This window comes from Oculina patagonica, chromosome 4, assembly GCF_052425735.1.
Source record: "Oculina patagonica isolate OP01 chromosome 4, crgOcupat, whole genome shotgun sequence".
In the NCBI taxonomy this organism is placed as follows: Eukaryota; Metazoa; Cnidaria; class Anthozoa; order Scleractinia; family Oculinidae; genus Oculina; species Oculina patagonica.
In genome coordinates, this window is record NC_135761.1 from 26,795,368 (window position 1) to 26,817,559 (window position 22,192).

At 38.1% G+C, this 22,192-nt stretch overlaps 1 protein-coding gene and 1 non-coding gene across 2 annotated transcripts in view; one reads left to right on the forward strand and one right to left on the reverse strand.

Annotated features, from left to right (window-relative positions):
- LOC144650108 (polycystin family receptor for egg jelly-like) overlaps positions 1-22,192 on the reverse strand; it is a 51,290-nt gene that overhangs the window by 12,941 nt on the left and 16,157 nt on the right. The window contains exons 9-18 of the mRNA XM_078509768.1: positions 20,512-20,874; positions 18,688-18,855; positions 18,137-18,217; positions 14,590-14,681; positions 13,959-14,172; positions 12,940-13,050; positions 9,959-10,042; positions 3,718-4,126; positions 2,031-2,634; positions 1,668-1,844 (exon numbers count right to left, since the gene is read on the reverse strand). Coding sequence (XP_078365894.1) covers positions 1,668-1,844; positions 2,031-2,634; positions 3,718-4,126; positions 9,959-10,042; positions 12,940-13,050; positions 13,959-14,172; positions 14,590-14,681; positions 18,137-18,217; positions 18,688-18,855; positions 20,512-20,874 — 2,303 coding nt within the window. The remainder of the gene's footprint in view (positions 1-1,667; positions 1,845-2,030; positions 2,635-3,717; positions 4,127-9,958; positions 10,043-12,939; positions 13,051-13,958; positions 14,173-14,589; positions 14,682-18,136; positions 18,218-18,687; positions 18,856-20,511; positions 20,875-22,192) is intronic.
- Positions 12,586-12,658, forward strand: Trnal-uag (transfer RNA leucine (anticodon UAG)). Its single transcript has one exon. It is a non-coding gene; the product is annotated as a tRNA-Leu (tRNA).

Below are 22,192 nucleotides of genomic sequence, written 5' to 3' on the forward strand. Positions count from 1 at the left end.
GGGTAATTTCAGTATACTTATTACACGGCAACAATTTTTGGCAAGTGCAATAGTCAGAATAGTTTTCCTTGGGGTTGAAAACTTAGCCAGAGTTTCATTTACTTTACGGGCCCGTAAAGCAATTCTTAGTTATCTGTAGCTTAAAACAGAGAAGTGTATACGCCTAAAAACTTTGTATGAAGGGAGCCTCTGTTCATATTTTAAATATCTGAATAAAAGTCAGCTCTGAAATCACAAGGTTTAAGAACTTGCTATGGGTTCCGGGTGCGAAAACTTTTCGGGGCGTTCGAGAAACGGGCTCCTGAAAATAATTAGTAACATTCACATAAGTTACAGTTACTCTATTAACTGAAGGTGGTCAATTAGCTAAATATAAAAGTAAAGTAAAGAGAGAAAGATTAAAGCAAAATAGCTAACAAGACAATTGGTTATTAAATGAATGGGCGCCGGCGAGCTCCAAACTTCGCATGCGAAGACTGGATATCACATTGTGACGTGTTGTCACGATATGATATATCGCAAACTGAATCAAGACATTGGCTAGTTTTAGCAGAAGTGCGGCCGCCAGGTGGTTGAAGGACATCATTTAATCCGAATACTCGTAAGTTGACAGCATCTCTCGAAGAACTGAGGTGTGTTCCTACCTTCGTTTTGTACAATAGCGCTTTAAGCGCTCCAGACGAACGTTGCACTAAGGTCCACTAACGAAGGTGGATATGATCGAGCCTGGTGGTATAAAAGCCTAAGACAACAAGTTTCTTGCCGGGAACTTTGTCAGCGCGAGTTTTGCAGTGTCCGCTTGGGTTCTATGACGACAAAAATGCCGAGAAGTGACCTGGTTTCAGACTTAAAAAATATTTGTTAGTGTCCGGAGCTCTACCTTCCATGGCAATTTTTTTGGTTCAATAAATATGCACAGTTGGATAGATCAAAGAGTGCGTGCAATCTTCTCGTGATAACGCGCGGTCTTGTAGTATGCGTGATCTGATAATGTAAGGATTGGAGAAGTGAAAGCAAACAGCGCTTTACTGAAAGCAAATTAGATGTAATAGGAAAACCAGCAAAATGTGATTTTGCAGAGAGCGCTCGCCTTGCATGTTTACGCAGCTTTCCTTAAATCGGATCAACGGCGCCCGTGTCACAGAAGTCGAGTGTTGCGCAGGCGCTTTATCAAGCAAATTTTTAAAAATAGTGTTGCCCCAAACAACAAACAACAGCTAACCGCAAGCAAACCGGAGGGAAAACTAACAGAAAACAAAGTGGAGTGAAAGCAAACCGCAACGAAACGGTAATCAAGGCTAGCTGAGCGCCATTATTTTACCCAAATCCTAGGGTTAGGGTTAAAACAAACACCTGGTGAGGGTTAAAACCAAGAGTTAAACTCTAAAATTTTCGCTGGTTTCATTGTTTTGAGGAACGAAAGGTTTCCTCTGTTTACTGTTTGTCAAAGTAAAGGCGCCGCCAGCAAAAAACTTGCTTGAAAACGGAGGAAAGAGCAGCGATACAAATTACAGCACAACGTTTAGCAAACTTGCATGCTGACTTTAGAGCTGTTATGACAAGTGTCGTTATTGCCGGCGCCTATTTAAATGCTAGTTGCATAAACACGTGTACAACAAATGATTATGTGCATGATTATAAAGCCATTTTAGAAAAAGTTTATTTACCCTTGATTTCTGCTCTGAATCCATTGCAGTATCTCCTGAAACTGCTTGAAGGATTGTATTTGCTATTTGTGCTGCTTTGCTAAGGTCCCCATCTTTAATTAGTTTATTAAACAAACTGTCGTTTGCTCTTAGAAATTTGATGATTTTTCCTGGCCTTAAATGTAGAGATGGCTTAACCTATAAAATTAAAAAAAAATTAATTAATGTAAAGTCAATTGAATTATGACTTATTAATTTTTATATTTTTTTATTGTTAGGGCCTCTATTAATATCAGTTGTATCTGTAAATACTGAAAGAGAAACCCATGATTATGCATTGTGACTAAATGGCTCTGTAATGTGGCATACAATTGAGAATATTACCTGCACAGACAAATTAACCGCTGGAGCAGAAGCGCCGTATTTATCAGTCACTGTGACGACAAACTTTACAGTAAAGTTTTCTGACCGGTTTCCAGGTGGCAACCAGGAGATAACAGAACTGTTCCAACCATTATAAATAATGCCGTTTAGACTATTTTTCAGTTGATACTGAAACTTGTAAGACAGGGGGGTGCTTCCACTCTTCCAGTTGCTACAGCTCAGGTTAAAATTGGTCTTCAGTGAGATGCCGCTTGACGGAGTGATGGAACATGTCCCCCCTGTTGGTTGTGTTGCAGTAGAAATACCATAGACACTCATTCCTTGGTGACCATCTGAGGTTCTTACTAAGTGTGCCAGCCGGTAGTTTTTTCCGCTCTCAAGGGAGTCCTTTTTGATAACAATGCTTCTTGAATTGAGGGGTGTGTCTGTGATAAGTTTTAATTCTTTTTTCACCCAAATAATATCAGTATATGGAACGAATGAATATTCTTGGTAGAGTATCCACTCGTAAGAAGATATCTTGGAGCATTTTGGTCCGTGACACTGTGATTTGATAGACAGTTTAACAGACGGACTGATTTCAGGTTTGCAATTAATTTGGCATCTGAAAATCAAATAAATAGAGATAGATGTATTACTCCTTGTAGAATGCCTGTGAATAAATTCACGACGTACTTATCCCCAAACGAAAAAGTGAATCTTTTTTGGTTATTATGGTTCAATCTTTTCGTGTACAGTAGGTGTTGTACTTACACAATAATAAGACCCTTCGTGATTAATAAGCAAAATAGGCTTAATAAGCACAAAAGTGTATAAACCAACTTTCAGTCCCTCAAGCATTGGGTTAATTGCTACTACATATACAGTATTTGAATTTGTAAAACAAAAATCAATTGTGATCTACTTGAATCTTGGTTGCCTGGCTCCACTTACCCCTATGGTTATTCTGAGCAGCCAGTGCTCTATTTAATTTTTACAAGCAATTTAATTTTAATATTTCTTTCTTTAAAATGTAATTTATTTTGTAAACGAGCACAAATAAAGGTTAATGTTTAGTGTTAGCGCTAGAACTGTTCATTGCGCTGTCCTGACCTGAATGCACTGTTCGATCACAAATAAAAACTCCATACTGAGCTGAACTTTGAGTGTTGAGAAAATTGAGATTGCCCAACTTTCAAAGTCGTATTCCAGCATCAAACACATGCGTGAGCGTGGGTTGAAAAAAAAAGAAAGCGTATTTAATTGACGTTTTTATTGACTTAATTTAGTCAGTTCCTTAACTTTTGAGCAGTGAGCATCTTGTTCCTAGAGTCTGTTTTTCTTTTATTCGGTCAGTGATATATTTTATACAAAGAACTCACACAAGCACGAGTGTGTAAACAACTTGCAGTTTTAACTTGTAAGTGTCACAGATGCTGATCATGTGACATACTGCTCTAAAGTCAGCACCAAAAGCACATACGCTGGTCAGTTCTGATTTTTTGAGCACGCGTAGAGTGTACATTTTTAATTGTCAGCCAATCAGCTCTGAACAGATGTCTGCGAATTGAACGTTTTCAAGCTGAAGACCAGAGTCTTTATTCTTGGTGCTGAACAGAGCCTGAACAAATAAAAGCAGGCTCTGGAAACTAGATTGAGTGCCTTAGTACACTAACCTAGGGTAAAAATGGCAAAACGAAGTTCTTACCGTTGTGAAATTTCAGGCGGATCTCCTTTCACCAGGTGGATAACTTGATAAGAAGTCGAACTGCGACAATCTTTTGTCGCGACCAGTTTGACTGCATATGTCTTATTGACAAGCATGGAAGAAGTACTTAGGGTAACTTCAAGTCCAGAATCATTCCCGAAATAACGAATGCTTGATTCGTTTACTCCCGTAAAAGAGTCTTTCACTGTTGTCTGGAGACCAGAATAGTTGCCAGTGATCTCACCATAATACCAGGTGAAGTTCATTCCAGAGTGGTTACCTAGCCCAACATCCGGGTCATGGGACAGTGATGCATTCACCGTGATGTTTTGTTGATGTCCTCGGATTACTTCAGTGCCACCATAGATGATCGCAACAAAGTCTGGTTTTCTCTGGCAAGACTTCCCATCTAAACACCATTAAATTACAACTTTTAGAACAAGATTAAAAGATTGTATCTACTCCTGTGTGTGATGACTAGGTCTTTTAAGTTAGTTTTTAGGGGCATGCGGAATCCAGAATCCGGGGGAATTCAGAATCTGGAAAACAAAATCGGAAAGACCAAAAAAAACAATTTCTTTTAATCCAAGTTATTATGTTACATAGTTTGTTCCTGATAGAAGTCAAGTACCCAATAAACTAAATGTGAATTATAACTCTTAATTTTTGAAAAAAGAATTCTTAAAGAACCTAAATTCTTGCAGCTAGAGCAGCTTGAGGGCTGTGATTATAGAATCTCAGCTAAGTGCGTACTGGGAGAGCATCGGAGTCTCATTAAGGTCTCCGCACGCGTGGGGACAAGACGCAGGGACATGTTGCAGCAATATGTAGCAGCGACAAAATCATGTGTTGTTCACACTGAGGGGACATGTAGCCGGGACAAGTAGCGGGGACATGTAGCAGCAACAATGTGTACACACACAAGTAACTGTAGCGGGGACATGCCCCAGGGACATGTCGCAGCGACACGTCCCCTCGTGTGTGCGGATAATTTTTGGCACGTGCAACACGAATTCCTGCAACATTTTGTCTCTGCGCAGGGACAAAACAGCTTCAAAGTTAGTGTTGCGCGTGCCAAAAATAATCAGCACACACGAGGGGACGTGTCGCTGCGACATGTCCCTGGAACATGTCCCCGCTACATTTTCTTGCGTGTGTACACATTGTGATTTCGTTTCTGCTACATGTCTCCGCTCCACGTCCCCTCAGTGTGAACAACACATAATTTTGTTGCTGCTACATGTCGCTGCGACGTGTCCCTGCGTATCGTCCCCACGTGTGCGGAGACCTTTAAGTCATTAAGGTCTCTAGTCCAGCAGATAAGTGCCAAATTTGGCCAAATTGTGCCTTTTATGATAAAAGCATGAAACTTGGCACAAAGTTAGAACACGTCCTGGCAAACATTTTTAGCTATAGGGCCATCGCAGAATTGTCACGTGACCCGAGATTTTGAGTGACGTCATGAAGGGCGGGGCTATTTATTGTCTGTGCTGTGTGTTTCATAAAGGATGTAAAACTTGAGACAATTCTTACTCGTACCTATACATAGTCCAAAAGTCATGACGAGTTCCCTGACACATCAATATAAAACTGGTTACCATGGTAACCGTCATTTAAAAAATATACAGTATTTTATGGTCTAAAGACAGTTGCCAGCTTTCATAATTTCATTACTACAACTGTTCATCAGTTACTGCTACAAAAAATTAACGATATCGAACAGGCGGCATCATTAGTTACCATAGCAACGGTATAAAATGTTAAAAGCCACTTAATTTAACTTTAACCCTAATAAGACCGGGCTTTTTTGGTCTTTTCAGACCGGGGAGGGGCGGATTCCGCCCCCCTCCGTAACTTCCAGAATATTGAAGCAATCACAATAAAACTTACAGGATATATAGTATGTCCAAAAATCTATCTTTTGGTATATGTCACGTGAGATGATGACGTCACATCACCTGACAATTACATCATAATGTCAAAAGAGCCGCCATCTTTGATCCGCCATCTTGGATTTTGAAATTTTTCTAAAACGTCAGAAAACCACCCAAAATTACTGGAAAATACTCAAATTCAATAAAAATGTGGCTAAAACTCAGAAAAAGGTGAAAATAATTGAGTTAAAGTTATTTTTCATTTTAAAATAGAAACACGAAAATAACAAATTTGGGAAAACATGCCTGTCAAAATGCCGTTGCCATGGTGACGTCAAGTTATTGACACAAAAACCTACCCTACCAAATTATCCCCAGTCACATAAATTTTAGATAAAGTCGCAAAGTTTGGTAGCGTTTAGATGAATATTGAAAAAAGTTAGAAGCGTTCAAAGTCAGCGCGGGCACTTTCCGCCCCCTCCCGGTCTGGGATAGTGTTAAGTGCTTACAACTCAAAAACAAATTTGGTGGCCACTTTATTTTTTGTTATTTAATAGTGGTCAGCATGTTACAAAAGTCAAAAAAAAATTAAAAAATTCTCAGGCTGGTTTCAGAGCCATCTTAAATTTTAAAAATCTTCTTAATAGCTGTGGGAGTAACATGTGTATAAGCGCACACCATTAGTAAATTGCCGAAAATAATTTTCTTTACGTGCTTGTTGAGGGTAGAAGGTATAAACCAAAGGAATTCTCTCATTTAGGCCATTTTCGACGCCTTTGGAGGTTCGTTGAGCGGTAGCCTCGTCGTACGAAATAATCGCATATTTCACGTGCCCTCGAATTGAAATCGTCCTCATCGGAGTAGAGATGACGGAGGCGCAGTAGGTAACTGTGTAGAATGCTGTTCCTCAAATGTCGAGGGTGTGATAGCTCACTCTCTTAGTGTGTGTCAGTGTACCAGATGGATCTGACGATAACCAAAGTTATTGGAGAGTCCGAGGCATCAGCTTAGAAGATTTACAGCATTTATGAGAAAGCAAAACACGTGCAAACTGACCCATTTGCACGAGACGTCGACGTTAAAAAATCTAGCCAACACCATAGAGGAAATGGTTCATGTTTATTGCGAACAGAAGTGATCTCCTTGCATCGGCTAGAAAAGACTTCGGTAATCTAGCCGTTATTGACATGATGCATCAAATTGGGGAAATTGGAGAAGATATATTGATATTTAAGGTACTGTGGAAGAACAAACTACTGACGTTTCTGTACGTACATGTACAGTTGATACATGTTCAGTTGCGTTAGTATTCATCATCATCTGAATGGAATCCTGCGTCTCCTCGGCAAGAGCGCTTTATAAAATATATACTATATACAAGGCTAAAAAAGAGTTAAAAATTTTAAAATTAAAATGATAAAACCAAACGTTTTCGGCTGTTTGCCATCATCAGGGTTGAAAAGACCATCCGCATGCATGCATAGATCCAAAGTTGTTTACAAAGGTGATTGTTCTTGTGGCGTTTATTACATTGGCGAGACCGTGAGAAACTTAGAAGTGCGAATTGCGGAACATTCAAATCCTGCTCACATCTACACCTACACCTACATCTACATCTACACCTACAAAACATCTGTGGGAGAACCCGTCACATTCTTTCACCTGGCGTGTTGTCTCTTCAGCACAGTGACATTCCACAAGCGTAGGATTGTTGAGGGTCTAATGATCCAACATTTCCGCCCCAGTTTGAACATACGAGTCATTTCTTATGTCTCTAAACTTTTTCCAACGGGAATTACATAAGATATATATGCATGCGTGCGGACGGACGGTCTTTTCAACCCTGATGATGGCACACAGACAAACACGTTTGGTTTTATCATTTCAATTTTATAGTTTTTAACTCTTTTTTAGCCTTGTAAATGGTATATATTTTTATAGCGATTGGTGATATTGTTGTTCGTCTGCACCAGTAGCTTGGAATTTGTCAACCAGGTTTGAAACACCTCTTTAAAGGGTAGCATGAATTTCCCTAACAAATGCAGCTCTCATAAAACGCACTAGGCAGGTAGCTTACCAGGCCGGTTATTGTTGTAAAGTTTGCTTCTAGGGTGAATGGGGTGATACAGGGAAGGAACCGATTTTTCTCAGTCTCTTGCAAATTCCGCACTTCAAGAGATATGAGATATTTGATGCTATAGAAGAGAACAGTACGGATCCGGATGTCAAATTAATCCCTCGTACGTACAAGAGAGGATGGATCCTGTAGAGTTTTCGTTCTTTTACTGCACAGCGAGTAAAAAGCCCTTAGCGTACCCTAAAAGATGACATAATTTTTTTTAATAATTATGATGCCATTAGAGCCGCCGTCTTGGATTTCAGTATATCCTCAGAGAGGCAGAAAATAATGGAAATCGATACAAAATCAAGCCAGAATGCTTGTGTAATGTACAACTGAACAAATTGTACAATTTTCTTAAAAAAAAAAATAGGAAAATGAATAAAAACGTCGACAAAAAGGCCAATTTTGGACAAATCCGCTCGTAATTATGATGTTGCCATGGCAACGTCAAAAATCATGAAATCGTGGACAGATAGTACACATATTAAATTTCTGCAAGAGATGAATGAGCAGCTACTGAGAGTTTTAGCATCATAGAAAAAAAATCGTATTTTTAAAATTATGAAAAAGCCACAAGGGGTGGCATCCACTCCGAACCCCTCACCTTGTATTTACGGATAAGGGTGCAATTGTTTGTAACTTTTACTATCAGATGTGATATATCATTACCATGGTTTTTGGTTGTTTAATAGTGTTCTGCTTTAATCACGAAGAACGCACAAATTAGTATAATACTAATATGGTGGTCAAACTGTACAAATGACGTTGTCATGGCAACAAGAATGTTGTTAAGGCAACAAAAATTAGTGGATAGGTACTTTTTGCCGATGTAAGTTATTGAAATGGTGTGAATATGGTCTAGGCTAACAATTTTAACGAGTTCATTGCAGTTTTTTTAACTTACTTGTAAAACATGAGAGGTGGCAACGCCCTTTTTAAGTAAGAGCCGCCATATTGGTCACGTGACCAATCTCAGATGGCCCTATATCCAAAAATGTTCAGATTGGTACGTTTAACATATGTGCCAAGTTTCATGCTTTTATCATAAAAGGCACAATTATTCCACTTATCGGCTGGACTACTCCGCACACGTGGGGTCAAGACGCAGCGACATGAAGCAGCGACAAAATTACGTGTTGTTTACACTAAGAGGACATGTAGCAGCGACAGCGACAACATCACAATGTGTACACACGCAAGAAAATGTAGCGGGGACATGTCGCTGCGACATGACTGCCGCAAAATCGTCCCTGTAACATGTCCCCTCAGTGTGAACAACACATGATTTTGTCGCTGCTACATGTTGCTGCAACATGTTCCTGCGACATGTCCCCACGTGTGCGGAGACCTTTAGGGTCTCTTGTTTTAGGTATTGAACGTTGCTTTCGGTACCGAGGGCTAAACTGGCTCCTTTCGTTTAACCTGGCTTGTTTCGTTTAAGTAATATTTTCGAGTAAAACAATTTCCGAAAAGCTTACGGCCAAAACACGAATCGCTTTCCGTCAGCTAGACCAAGTATTTTGAAGCTGTTTTTTTTCTTGCATTTATTCGTGCGCTTAGTCACGTAGTTTTTTGAGCGAGCATTTTTAACACTTCCGCGCGCGTCCCAAGTAAGTAGTAACGCCACACTCCCCGCTTCTGATTAGTTCGTTCTGAGCATGCGCATGCAAGTTATCCTGGACTCTCTTTTCTCGCAAAAATTAAACAAACATTTTCTTATCTCTTGTCTCGCGCCTGGGTAACCTGCGATCAGGCGTTCTTCTCTTGGAGCTTTGCGTGAGCAAAATGGAGCTGCACAAACAGGTATTTGACAAACAAAGAAACAAAAAAGTTTCAGGTATTTAAATTTTTCCGCCAAACCAAAGCTCTTTGACGTCACGCATACACTACCAGCTCCAAGATGGCGGTGTTCCGTTCTTGAGTTTTGGGCTACTTCAGAGAAGAATTTCGTAGGGTTTAAGCCCTCGTTGTAGGCTGAAATTTTGGTGAATAGCATATCTTTTTGTAAACCTTTTTTGGCGTAAAGAAAAAATTTGCCCATTTTGGAGTGAATTTCTCCATTAAGATCCTACAATTCAACAGACGAACGGCGATTTAAGCGTTGACTTAACTTAAACTCAAACTAGAACTACTCCACTTGACAACAGTAAGACAAATACTGAGTAAGAAAGACGTTGATGCAACTGTTTTTCAGAAAAGTCGTTATTTTTTATTTAAGCTAGGTTAAGTCGATAACACAACAGACCTGGTGTTGGTGACACTGAAGGCTGAAAAGGAAGCACGGTTGAACTTGTGTATGATGGCTTTGCTGTTAAAATACTTTCTGTAGCTGAAAAATGAATGAAAAAAATCAATGACATTGTTAATATTGGTTTATATCGAGAGAAAAAACATACACGTATTTCGGTTTATTCTAATGCCAAGAATCTACGGTACTCAGAGGTCAGTTTTTTTTTATAAATACCCAAACAAACAATTAGTGCAACAGTCAACTACATAAATTGCAATTTGGTAACGTGGTTCTAAAGTCAAATTTGAGATGTCGATAATACAAACAGACCAGATGTTGTAGGTGCCCGGATGTAGGTGCTCCTGAAAAATGAAGATGAATCCTTTGTTGGACTTGTATGAGACGATTTTGTGTTCATAATACCATTTGAAAAACCAGATGGAAAATATAACAAATTCATGGCATTATGTCATTTGGTATCCCCACCGATCGAGTAGGAACCAAATCTTGTAGATCCTGCATCTGGCCCAGGAGTGGCCATTTTCTGATTTTCAAGTGAACGAGTATGCAAACTAAGGCGTGAGTAAGGAGTGATTTTGATGATACAGCAGGATTAAAGTACGCAGCTTACTAGCGAACCTTTTTCCACGCAGTTTAGAAAAGAGATCTTTGGACTGACCATTGGTAGCTCAAAGTAACACTACATTTACAATGCAACTACTCCAGCCAAGGCCACCCAAGCAAATTCTTTGCAAATTTACCAATAGTATTTGAGTGTAAAAACAATTAAAAAGGGTCATAAATTATTGCTTGAGTAATGTGCAGCTTGCTTAGTTTGATGAATTTGTCGGAATTCTATTTTTAACATCCAAGGTTTTCAATTGTCAATTGCACAAAATTTTGTCAGGTGGCCTTGGTTGGATTAGTCACACTGTAACGCTCTTACTGAGCAGTTTTCAATTGAGCGTCGTAAAACCAAAACCAAAGAAATCAGTGTGGCCAATCACGAAGAACATAGACAATCAACTTAACCAATCAAAACCGAGTCGAAGCAAATACACGGAAGCCGGCACGAAGCACGGGAAAACGTGCGCAAGCGAGTCACGATTGGTTTTGGTTTTGGTTTTACTCCTAATTGGCTGAGAAAGTGGAGCGAGAGATTTAAGACGGAATCCACTAGGAAGTCGAGTAATATTTATTAAAGTTGGACAAAAATCAAGTACCAGAATAATTTAAATCCTATTGCGTTATTTCCTACCCTTAATAAAAGGTAAAGATGTGAGTAATTATCCGTGATAACACCAACAACAATTTTTTATCAGAGTCTGAGAAAATGAATTTCAAAGTTCACAAGGTATAGGCAAAATCTCACGTGTAGCCATTTTGAAAATTCGTCTTAAGGTCGCGCAGGACCCTTGCAATCATTAGTATGTATTTATTTAAAGAGTATGCACGAACTGCCGGACGACTGAAGCCGACAACAAACGAAATATTCATGAGAATGTTTGTTTTTAAACTCTTTTGTACAAGTAATTACTAGTAATTGTTCTCAGCTTTGTGCACGTGCGCTGGAACATAGGGAATTATCATAATTAGATTCACAGCTTTGAATATATCACACGTTGTTGTAAACATTGACTCGGAAGGTCTTCGGAAGCCTCAAAACCTGCAAATTTGTGTCCAAGTTTTCTCCGTCGATATACAATTTCAAGAGTTGATTCACGAGGAACATAAACTTGGTGTACTCTATTGTGCTATGACTAGAGCGAATTTTTAAATTTCCTTCTCAAAATGAAGATAGCACGTTTCAAAGTTTAAATTTCACATTTTTGCTCTCTTAGAAGCGATTAACTTGTAGCAGTTTTTGAAATCGAAAATTTCGTTCTAGTGGTAGCACAAAAGAGGTTATGATTTATCACTAAGCTATACAATCATTTAATTTGGTGCGCTGTTCTAGCTGAAAACTTGGACACAAAATCGCATTATCTGCAGTTAAACTTTTAAGGGCTTGTAACATCACAGACAACGGTCATCTCTCAGTAAAAGGACAATCATGATGTAATTCCATCATCCCCGAATATCCTTGTTAAATTTTAGAGAAATCGATGTTCAAAATGTAGTGAATTAAAGCTATACAAGATAGCACTCCGTCAAGAAATTTGGCTAATGAATTTATTAATGAGCAAGGGTCCCGCGCGACCTTAAGCGATTCAGTGGAATTCAGCGGAACTTCGAAATTTGTTTTCGATGTTTGGTGTTGTTAGAAAAGATTTCTTTTGATAAGATATTTGAAGCAGTAACAAAAAAGTTTGCAATAAGGTGGAAATAATTCTGGTACAACAATTTCTTATCAGAGTCTGAGAAAATGATATTCAAAGTTCACAAGCTATGGGCAAAAGCTCACATCTTTTAAGGTCTTTAAGCGATTCATGGGAATTCAGTGGAACTTCGAAATTAGTTTTCGATGTTTGGTGTTGTTAGAAAAGATTTCTTTCGATAAGATATTTCGATAAGATACTCACTTTGGAGGTTGGTTGGTTGCATCTTTGATATGCCTTAATGTGACTGTGTGATACAGTTATGTGTGACCGCGTGATGCGGTTCCAGTCAAAAGCCCACATTTCACCCTTGCTCACCACAGAGTCCCAGTAGCTCAGTGGTAGAGCATCCGTCCTAGAACACGGAGGGTCGTGGGTTCAAATCCCATCTGGAACTCGGATTTTTTTCCGAGTTCGATGCTATTTTAAATCTTAGATAAGATATTTGAAGCAGTAACACAAAAGCTTGCAATCAGGTGTAAATAGTTTTGGTACATAATTTTGTCCAATAAATACTCGAAGTCCTGGCGGATTTCCTCTTAAACCAATCACTAAGCGTAGTTATGCAAACCAAATGCAAACGCGACAGTCATTTTATATCAAGGTACTAACTATGGTTAGAAATAGCATTATTTGAATACGGTTAACAAACAACATACCTAAACAGACAAAACAAACCTGTTGATGTCGCTAAAGGGGTGGTAGCAACTGCCCCACTGTTACTTGATGTCGGAGGCCATGAGTAAGGTTGTGTCAAATTAACGGAAGCTGGACTTGCAGTTTCATTAACTATAACAAAACAAGGGACACTTGGTAAATATGCTCTTGACAAGTACCAGTAGTCCAACAATATACCAACAATATAACTGTTTTCAAAAAACGGCGGACAAAAAAGAGACAACATTGGAACTATAAATTATAACGAAATTTTAATGAAAAGACTTGATACAATGCAAAGTACAAAAACACAATACATATAAATAATTATCAATTAAGTACAGAAGACGGGAAATAAACAAAATAAGCTGTAAGAGCCAACGACATTCCAACATCTTTCTTACAGCTTTCTTTTTCTATAAAAGAAATTCCTTATAAAGATAAGGTAATGCCTGCCGAAGCCTGCCATGGAATTGTTGAAAGAAAAGATAGCTCAATAGCAAAGAAGGGCAAGAGTTTTTAGAAGAGACAAATCTAACCTGTGTTAAGTCCAGTGAAGAAACTAAACTCATGACAACCGGGAGATACATATATATGAGTGCACTCCTGTGCTAGCAGTTTTACGACTTTGCGTACAGTATATTTACAAAGTGACCCTTGTGAAACATCATTGTTGGAGAAATTTTTAGCTCTTTGCGTGCAATATTCAAGGAGATAGAAGCGCTCACAAACTGCAAAATTCCTGGGTGGCAAAAGCATTAATGAGCCCATACATTCTTTGTAAAATATAAAAGTTTTCAAACCTACGTCATAGAAATAAGTATTTAATACATCGGGGTCAAATTTATATGGCGAAAGTTAATCGTACCAAGTTCTTTCAATATTCAGAATTGATATTTTTTGTAGCTCGATCAGAAAATGTAGCACTTACGAGGCAAATATTGTAAACAAAGATTACTCTATCAGTTGTATAATTATTATTAAAAATAGTGTGTTCGCGTTGAACTACGCGGACCTATTTTTGTGATAGCCGCATTTACCTTTCAGAAGAAAATACCCATCTTCTGCAACGCATGGAAGAAGGTACCCACTGTTCTCGCCATGGTTCAAAAAGAAAGTATTGGCAGCAAGACTACCTTCAGAAGCTATTATCTGAACAATCCCTCCTGCTCCTCCTCCTAAAAGGTACGTGTTATTAGGTTGTTGTCCATTTCCTCCTTCGACACTAAGTCTTCCCTTCTCCTGTATTTGTACCTGTTGGTAAAGAATAGCACCGAACGGCGATTCCACTAAGCATGTCCGAATGTCCGAATGTCTATTTATTAAAAAAACACATGTGAGAGTTAATTACATAGCCCACCTTGCTTGTTATGTAGCGAAAAGCGCAATGATCCAGGTTGACGCCAACAGTCATTTATCTTTTACGTCTTTTAGGGTGTTGATCTCCTGTGTTGGACGCTCGTCACGACGTCCTTACATATTTTAACTTCTACCAGGTTTTTGATGAGAAACTCGATACATAATGGTACAATAACTCGAAGCTAAGTTGTTTTTATTTAATGGAGTAACTTCTCTTTTCTCCGAAAAATGCTTTCCATATAATTAATTATTACAACTGGTCAGTTCCCATGAAAAAAGGAAAGCGCCGTCAGTGGACGGACATCAACTTACCTTTTGAGCTTTAAGGCGAATTAGTCCCCCAGATCCCCCAGAACAAATACTTGAGCTGTCTGCCGCTTGAGCTGAAGCTATGATGGATGCATCTAAAGTTGGAAATATATAAATTTAAGATTAGGGCTACATTGAGAGATCGATTGATTTACAGTTTCAGAAAAACGATATTTATAGTCTTTATATAACTTATTACATGAAATTTTCGCGACACGTTAATTTCGCGATTTTTCGCAACACTTAAATTTTGCGATTTTGCGAAAAATTTTTATTTTTAATCACTTTAATTTCGCGTTTTTGAGTGACACGCAATTTACATTTTCTTGGCAATATATTTTGATATGCCTTTGAATTATATAAAACGACTTCATCGAAGGAACAATAAAGTCAAAATTAACAAAAACGCAGGGGGGACTTAATAATCTCGGCAATAGCAACAACAGAGCAGTTCTCACAATGTCTTCAAGTGAGTCAATTGACGACAACATCCATTTACATTGATTACTAATATATGCGAGTCACTTAAACTTCGCGTCATGTTATGTTCGCGACACTAATTGTTCGCGTCACTTTATTTTCGCGATTTTTTTAGAATCGCGAAATTCGCGAAATTTAAGTGTCGCGAAAATTTCATGTAATAAGGTATTTTTTATTTTTTAAAGGCTGACCAATCTTTCACGCCAATGTATTGAGTGTAATTTTAGTCTTTGAATTTAACAGTTGCTTTTATTTTACCAAATACACAAGAAAAAAACATGTGCTTACTGCTAATAATAAACATGCAATAATTATGGGTTAGAGACTGTTGTGAGTGTTTTGTTGACAAATACACGCACGCGCTGGCCGCACAATGAACGAGAAATTTTCAATACTGCACGAGGCGTAGCCGAGTGCAGTATTGAAAATTTCGAGTTCATTGTGAGGCCAGCAAGTGCGTGTATTTGTCAACAAAACACGAACGGACAGACTCTAACCCTTTTAATATACAATCTGAGTACACTGCAAGCGATTAACGAACTTCAAACAATAAAGTTTAAAAGTAAGAAGTGTAGTACATAATTACACAGGATTAGATCAATAATATAAAAATCACAAATAAGCCGTACAGAAATAAAGCTTAAAATGGTTCATAAAATTGTTCATCAGCTGCGGTCGTTCATAAATACAGTCAGCGAGAAGCTTGTTCAAAGCAAGTCGATGGCTTTCACAATCAATCAAGTCAATCGCACACAAAAATGTATTTATTGAGCTGAAGTTTTATACCTTTGAACATGAAAGCGCTTCAAGTTGTTATCCTCTTCGATTTTGTTTGGTATTGGAACGTTGATAATTTGAGGAATATATTTTTCTTCCACTTCTACAAGCCTCGAAGCTGAAGACACTTTCAATAATGCACGATTTTTGTGCATTATTGTCAATACTGCACTGTCGGAGTTTGCTGACGACAGGTAAAGCAAAATCACGTGATCTATTTTAACCAATGGCGCGCGTAGATTTTGGACAGTGAACGAAGATTGTATATTAATTAAACTGTAATAGTTAAAGTCAGCCTTGGTCGGTTCAATGTACTCTAATTACTTAGGCAATGGGCAGTGCCCTCGGTCTACCAAAAATACCCTCGCTGTATCACTGGAAAATCATCTTGTAACCTTCCAAAAACTTTGGAAGAATTAAGGAGGCTCAAGCAGTTGTCAGTTCTTTTGATTAAGCAACATCGTTCCTAGAGAGGAACGATGTTGCCCTTGGATTTGGAGCGGGCAAAAGCCCTGGGAACGAGGTTGATGATTAAGTGCTACAAACATTTATCAGTAACCACTTCAAATATGGTATAGAACAAATGCCTAATCCAGTTGGGGGAATTAGCAAATCTTCGTTGAAGCACTCAAAGAATTTCCGAATTATTTCATGCAATCAAAAACTATCGCGAGCGCTCACAAGTACTCCGAAAGCTGTCGCGCGTATAAATACACAACTTCTGGGACGAAAACCGTGGGCTCAGTCACTTCTCGGAGAATTGATGTCACCATCAACTGGCACTTGTTTACCCGAATGAATCACTGACAAACAAATTTTGGTTATTTTCTTGACGTCATTGGTAGCCATAGCAACGGTTTAACCTGTTAAAAACACCCTTAAGCGCTAATAACTTAAAAACGAGTCCGGTGACCCCAGTTTTTTTATTTAAGAAATAGAAAACATGTTCCGTGTTTCTATCGAGTTATAGAAACACAAGTGGAAGTTTGGGAGAACGAGAAATGCTGTGGGAACACGAGTCGATAGACGAGTGTTTCCACAGCTTTTTCGAGTTCTCCCAAACTTTTACGAGTGTTTCTATAACTCGATAGAAACACGGGAAACATGTTTTCTATTTCTTTTAGAAAACAGCACAAAGTAAATAACGCACATCAAAGTAATATTTAGCGCTTTATTTAACATCAAAACGTAGATTCTCTTCACCTCGCGGTTTTACGTCATGAACATAATCAGCCAATCATAGTAAGGGAGTCGATGAACAGAAATAAATCAACTGTTCAACATTTGATTCAAGGCTAAAATTCACCGTTTTTTTGGCCAAACAAACAAAAAAAACAGACCCCAAAGTTAACGTAATTATAAGAAATAACTAAGCCGATGGTTTAACTAAAGTCCAGCACTGGAAGGAGTCAAGAATTGTGGTTTTATTTCGCTTCATCGAACTAACCGAATGGTTTGACGACCAATGCTGTCGATCGAGCGACTCGAACCTTGGAGGTGAAAGTGCATTATTTTTCTGTTAAAAGAAGTTTGACTCGGCATTCTGAACGAATATCTTGTCCGTTGAGGAGCTGTGAATAGTTCTGAAGTGCTGCAAAGCCTAGAATGGAGTGAAGTTGCGCCAATTCATATACTTCTTTGAAAGGTCAGCCGCTTCGATAATTTCTTTCACAGACTATTTTTGAATGTGTAGCGGGCTCTGTAAACATCTTACTCGCTTGTTTTCAAGTGTGCAAATATTTGTTTAGTCTTAACCTGGTTTTTGTCAGCTGTGACATTAAAATTTGGCACAATTCTTAGTTGTTATTTTTGCATTGCTTATTTTAGCGCCGTGAATATTGATTGCCGTGTCTACGACAACTGTCTGTTTCTCCATCGAGTTATAGAAACACAAGTTTTAACCAATCAGCGCACGTATTTACTTTGTGCTATTTTCTAATATTGAATAATGACCAGCAAGTTTAGATAAAACGTTTTGCAAAATAAAAAAAAAAATTTCTCCGGAGCGGTTTAAGAGCCATCTTAAATTTTCCGGTGGCTTTCGTTCTAAAAACTGTTTTGAGCCTTCTTAAGGTGATCTTCGACAGAAACTACTGCAAACGATTATCGAGCTCACCTTCAGAATACCCTTTAAGCGTTACGATATGCCTTCAGTACTTTAAGAGTGAAAACGCTCGGTGGGTATGGCTCATGATATAGGGTTTTAGTTTTATTCTGGTGCAAAGCAGATATTTGTCTTTTTTTGTCCTTTAGATAATTTGAAATTGATTGCAGAACATTTCAAGGTCATTACTTATGGTAATCTCTCCTTTCTCAGCAACAAGTTCTATGGCTCCGCCTCCAGCTACACTTCCGGATTTCTGTAAGCACGAACCTGAAGTGAAAGACGATCAAAATTAACAGTCAAAATGACTTATTAGGCTTATTAGTTTGTTTTATTTTTCAGTAGAAACTTTTCATATTTGTTGCAAAAGAATCGACTCGGAAACGGAAATAAACACGCACTTCTGAATGAAAAAGTCCACCGATAAGAATCAGACTTTATAAATATGTTTAAAACTTTATTCTTCTTCTAACGCCGCAACGGTTGTGTTGGCTACAGAAATTGACTAATTGTCAAAGATACGAAGTCCTAGAGCACTGGAGGCGACATATGAATCAAAGGACTTTATTAACCGATTAAACAGTGATATAGTATTGATTTTATTCCTGACCTTGAAATTGATGCTTTCGATTGGTCAGGCACATTTTCCGGTAATTTTCGTTTGTCCAGAATGTATGATAATTATAATTGTCTGTCCGATGTGGATGGTGTACAAGTTTATATAATCAACAAGATCTAACCTCCGCTTCCTCCCAGCAGTGATTTGGTGTTGTTTTTATCGTATGACGGACCTGAATCTATGAATCTGTTGCCAGACTGCGCCTTTCCTCCATGGCTGGACCCAGGTATACATTGGCCTGACACTCGAAAAACTGGGTCTGTTACATCTAATCCTCCAGGACCAAGACCTATAAAAGTGTTTAAAGAACTTGAAAATTTCTTTGTTTCGGTAATAAATCAGGGGGAAGCTACGGGTACTATATAAAATATTGTGTATATGAACGTGATTACAAGATCGTCCAGGCTTATATCTTTTGACATAATGCAAGTATCCAAATTTAATGGACATTGACAACGCGTGCTTGAAAACCTTCCCATGTCTATTTCAGGGTTAGGGTTTTGAGAACAGCGGTATACCTCCGCCCGAAGTTCTGAAGAGTAGCCATTGAAACATACGGAACCGATTACTTGACCGTTTATTAGTACTGAGAAGTACTGGAAGGGATACAGAGGAGTCGAAGGCATGACCTTTCGCACACGGGTCAAACGCTACACCATTGAGGCACAGGAAACTCGTGGGAGCTAGGCCATATAACTACTGAAGGTTCAAAATGTGATAAATTTCCCGTGTACTGCAAGGATTCGATTTGTCGATGAATGGGCATTTTATGGAAAGAAATGATAGTATACTGCTGTTTGAAAAAGGTTATCATACAAAAGCGTAAAAGACTGTGAGGTTACGCAAAAAGATATTTTCGGTTGGTGTAGTTTAACGTCACTTGATCGAAGTTCACGGCGTTTTATCGCGTAAGAATTAATAACTGCCCTTTCACTTAATTGCATTTTTTGCGCGGATTGAACTAAACACAACACTAGATTCGAAAGGGGGGGATTATTTCAAACCATAAATCAGTTATGGTACATAAAAAAGAAATAACGTGGGCTTTTAGTGTTTGAGCGCTGTTAAGAAACAAATTTTCACACACTGAACCAACACTAAAAAGTAAATGTGGTGCACGAATAAGTATAAAAGCCTAAAATTACCTTGTTTTCTTGTTCAAATGGTTGTTATGATCTCCATTTAGAGAGGGGCCCTTGTTAAAAAATGGAACTTCCAGCAGGGGTTTAGAGAGGGGGTATAAAAGAGAGAAAGAGAGAGGGGAGGGAGAGTTTTTACGGTAAATGCTAATTTATCAGTTATGTTTTTTTATTATAAAATCCATTTGTAGGAAGAGAATTCCTAAGATTTCCTTAGCGAAAAGTTTATCTCTTGTGACTAGAATCACGATACATCGTGAATGATTATGACCAGTGCCGGCCTTGATTTGGTGAAAAACAGCAAATGGCAAGCTTGATCCGAAAAAACTGAAAATTCATTATTACTGGAATAAAACAAACGGACAGTGATGAACAGATATGACACTGATTCTGACGTGACATCAACTGAGAAAGAAAGCGAAACTTCCAGCAGGGTTCTAAAAAGGGGGTATAAAAAAGAGAGAGGGAGGGGAGGGAGAGGTGTTTTTAAGGTAAATGCTAATTTTTCTAAGTTATGTTTTTTTTATTATAAAATCCATTCGTAGGAGGAGGATTCCTGAGATTTCCTTAGCGAAAAGTTTATCTCTTGTGACTAGCTATAGAATCACAAGACATCGTAAATTGATTATGCATCAATTATCAGTGCCGGCTTCGATTTGGTGAAGCTAGGTGCGAAAAACTGAAACATTATCATTACTGGAATAAAAGAAACGGACAGTGATGAACAGATGTAATATTCTGACGTGACATGAAAAAGCCGTCTACAACTGAGAAAGAAAACGGGATATCTGTTATGCTCTACTTACCTTTAGAGAAATGTATTTCAGAGTTGGGTGGATATGGTGGTCCAACCATGACTGGAGATGACTGTGTGAATCCACCAAGACATGTTGTATTGAGCACCGCCTCTCCGCAAGTTATGTTGACATCGGTTTGTATTGAAATGTTTCCATTCAGACTTGTTATACTAAGAGCATACTTCCCGAATACTTCAACTATTGAACCGCTCCTGAACTCAATGTTACCACTGAATGTCATGTTGGCAACAAGATGGCTGCCATATAAGGAGCTTCTGGTTTGAAATGATGAGCTGTATCTGCAACTTGTACAATTAATGAATGGAACAGTCGTGTTAATCTGCAATACTTCACCGGGGTTAAGAACAAGACCTAAAAAGATACGAACAATTATCAGAATATGGAATCTCTCCCAGCTAAAAATTTGGACTGGTAGCGCATTCAATTTCGTTTTGGTTTAGAAAAACAAATTATAGCTCTCCACCTTGACAAAATATTTATATTAAAAAATGGAAAACTGAATTTTTCTTTGGTGAGTTGATTTGATCCAAGCAGCCCAGTTAGAAAGAGTCTTATGAAAATCTCTTTTGAGCTTTTTAAACTCGACCAAGGAAGGGGGGAATACTTCGCCAAAAAATGTTTTTGCTTGAAGTGGTGGACAATATGGCTTTAATGTTTAGATCGTGATGTTTAAAAATCATCCAATTTGGAAACCTTTCTATGCCAAATATAATTCAAAATGAGAAGAGGAACAGGAGTAGAGTTAGGTTCGGCTCGACTCGTGTTGGGAAAACTCGAATTTTATTTTCAAGTAGTTTGTTTAACTGAATCATCTTTCTTGCATCTACACCAAGATTAACATTCACATCATCAGTTCAGTTCATTCTATTAACTGTGCGACTGGTACATAGTCCAGGAATTTTCTCAATCATTTCTGCGTTACTGAAACACAATGAAAGTATCCTTAAAAATATAAGTACAAAAATACAAAAAAAAGGTTTTTGTTCTTTATTTTTCAGGAAAGGATTTTCTCACGGCTTAGAATCGAATTTGTTATTACCGCCAAATACAGTAAAAACCCGCGCCTGGTAAGAACAAGTGGATTAAGAACACCCAGGCCTGATTTTAGGAAATAAAATACCATTTATATAAGAACACATTCAGCCTAAAAAAAGGAAAGTTGTTCTTATATGGAAAAAATATCAAAGATCAACACTACATTTCATTGCACACATAATAGTTCCACCCCAATTACAGTACAGTATTGCCTTGATTTATCAATTTTATTAAAATTAAAATACAATTGTGTGCATATATATTGATTTCATCTATTGGTGGCCTAGTATGTTCCTTATTTTAAGTAACTTTTTTTTAGGAACACTTAAGAACACTTACAGGCTGATTTTGCAGATTATAACCCTTTATATAAGAACCAAATCAGCCTGAACCGCCAAAATAGGTATTCTTATACGCGGGTTTTTACTGTAACTCGTGAATGAAATAAGGAGAACTATTACACTATTTTCAGTGTCGTTTGTCTGCCAACTGCTGAAAAAAGATCAGGCGGAAATTTTTTTCTTTTTTTCCCTTGTAAATGTATAAACATAATGAAAAATTCTGACTTTTAAGTATTCAAAGCGGAAATTACTTTTCTTTTTATAGTCTGGGAGGAATATATAAATTTATTATA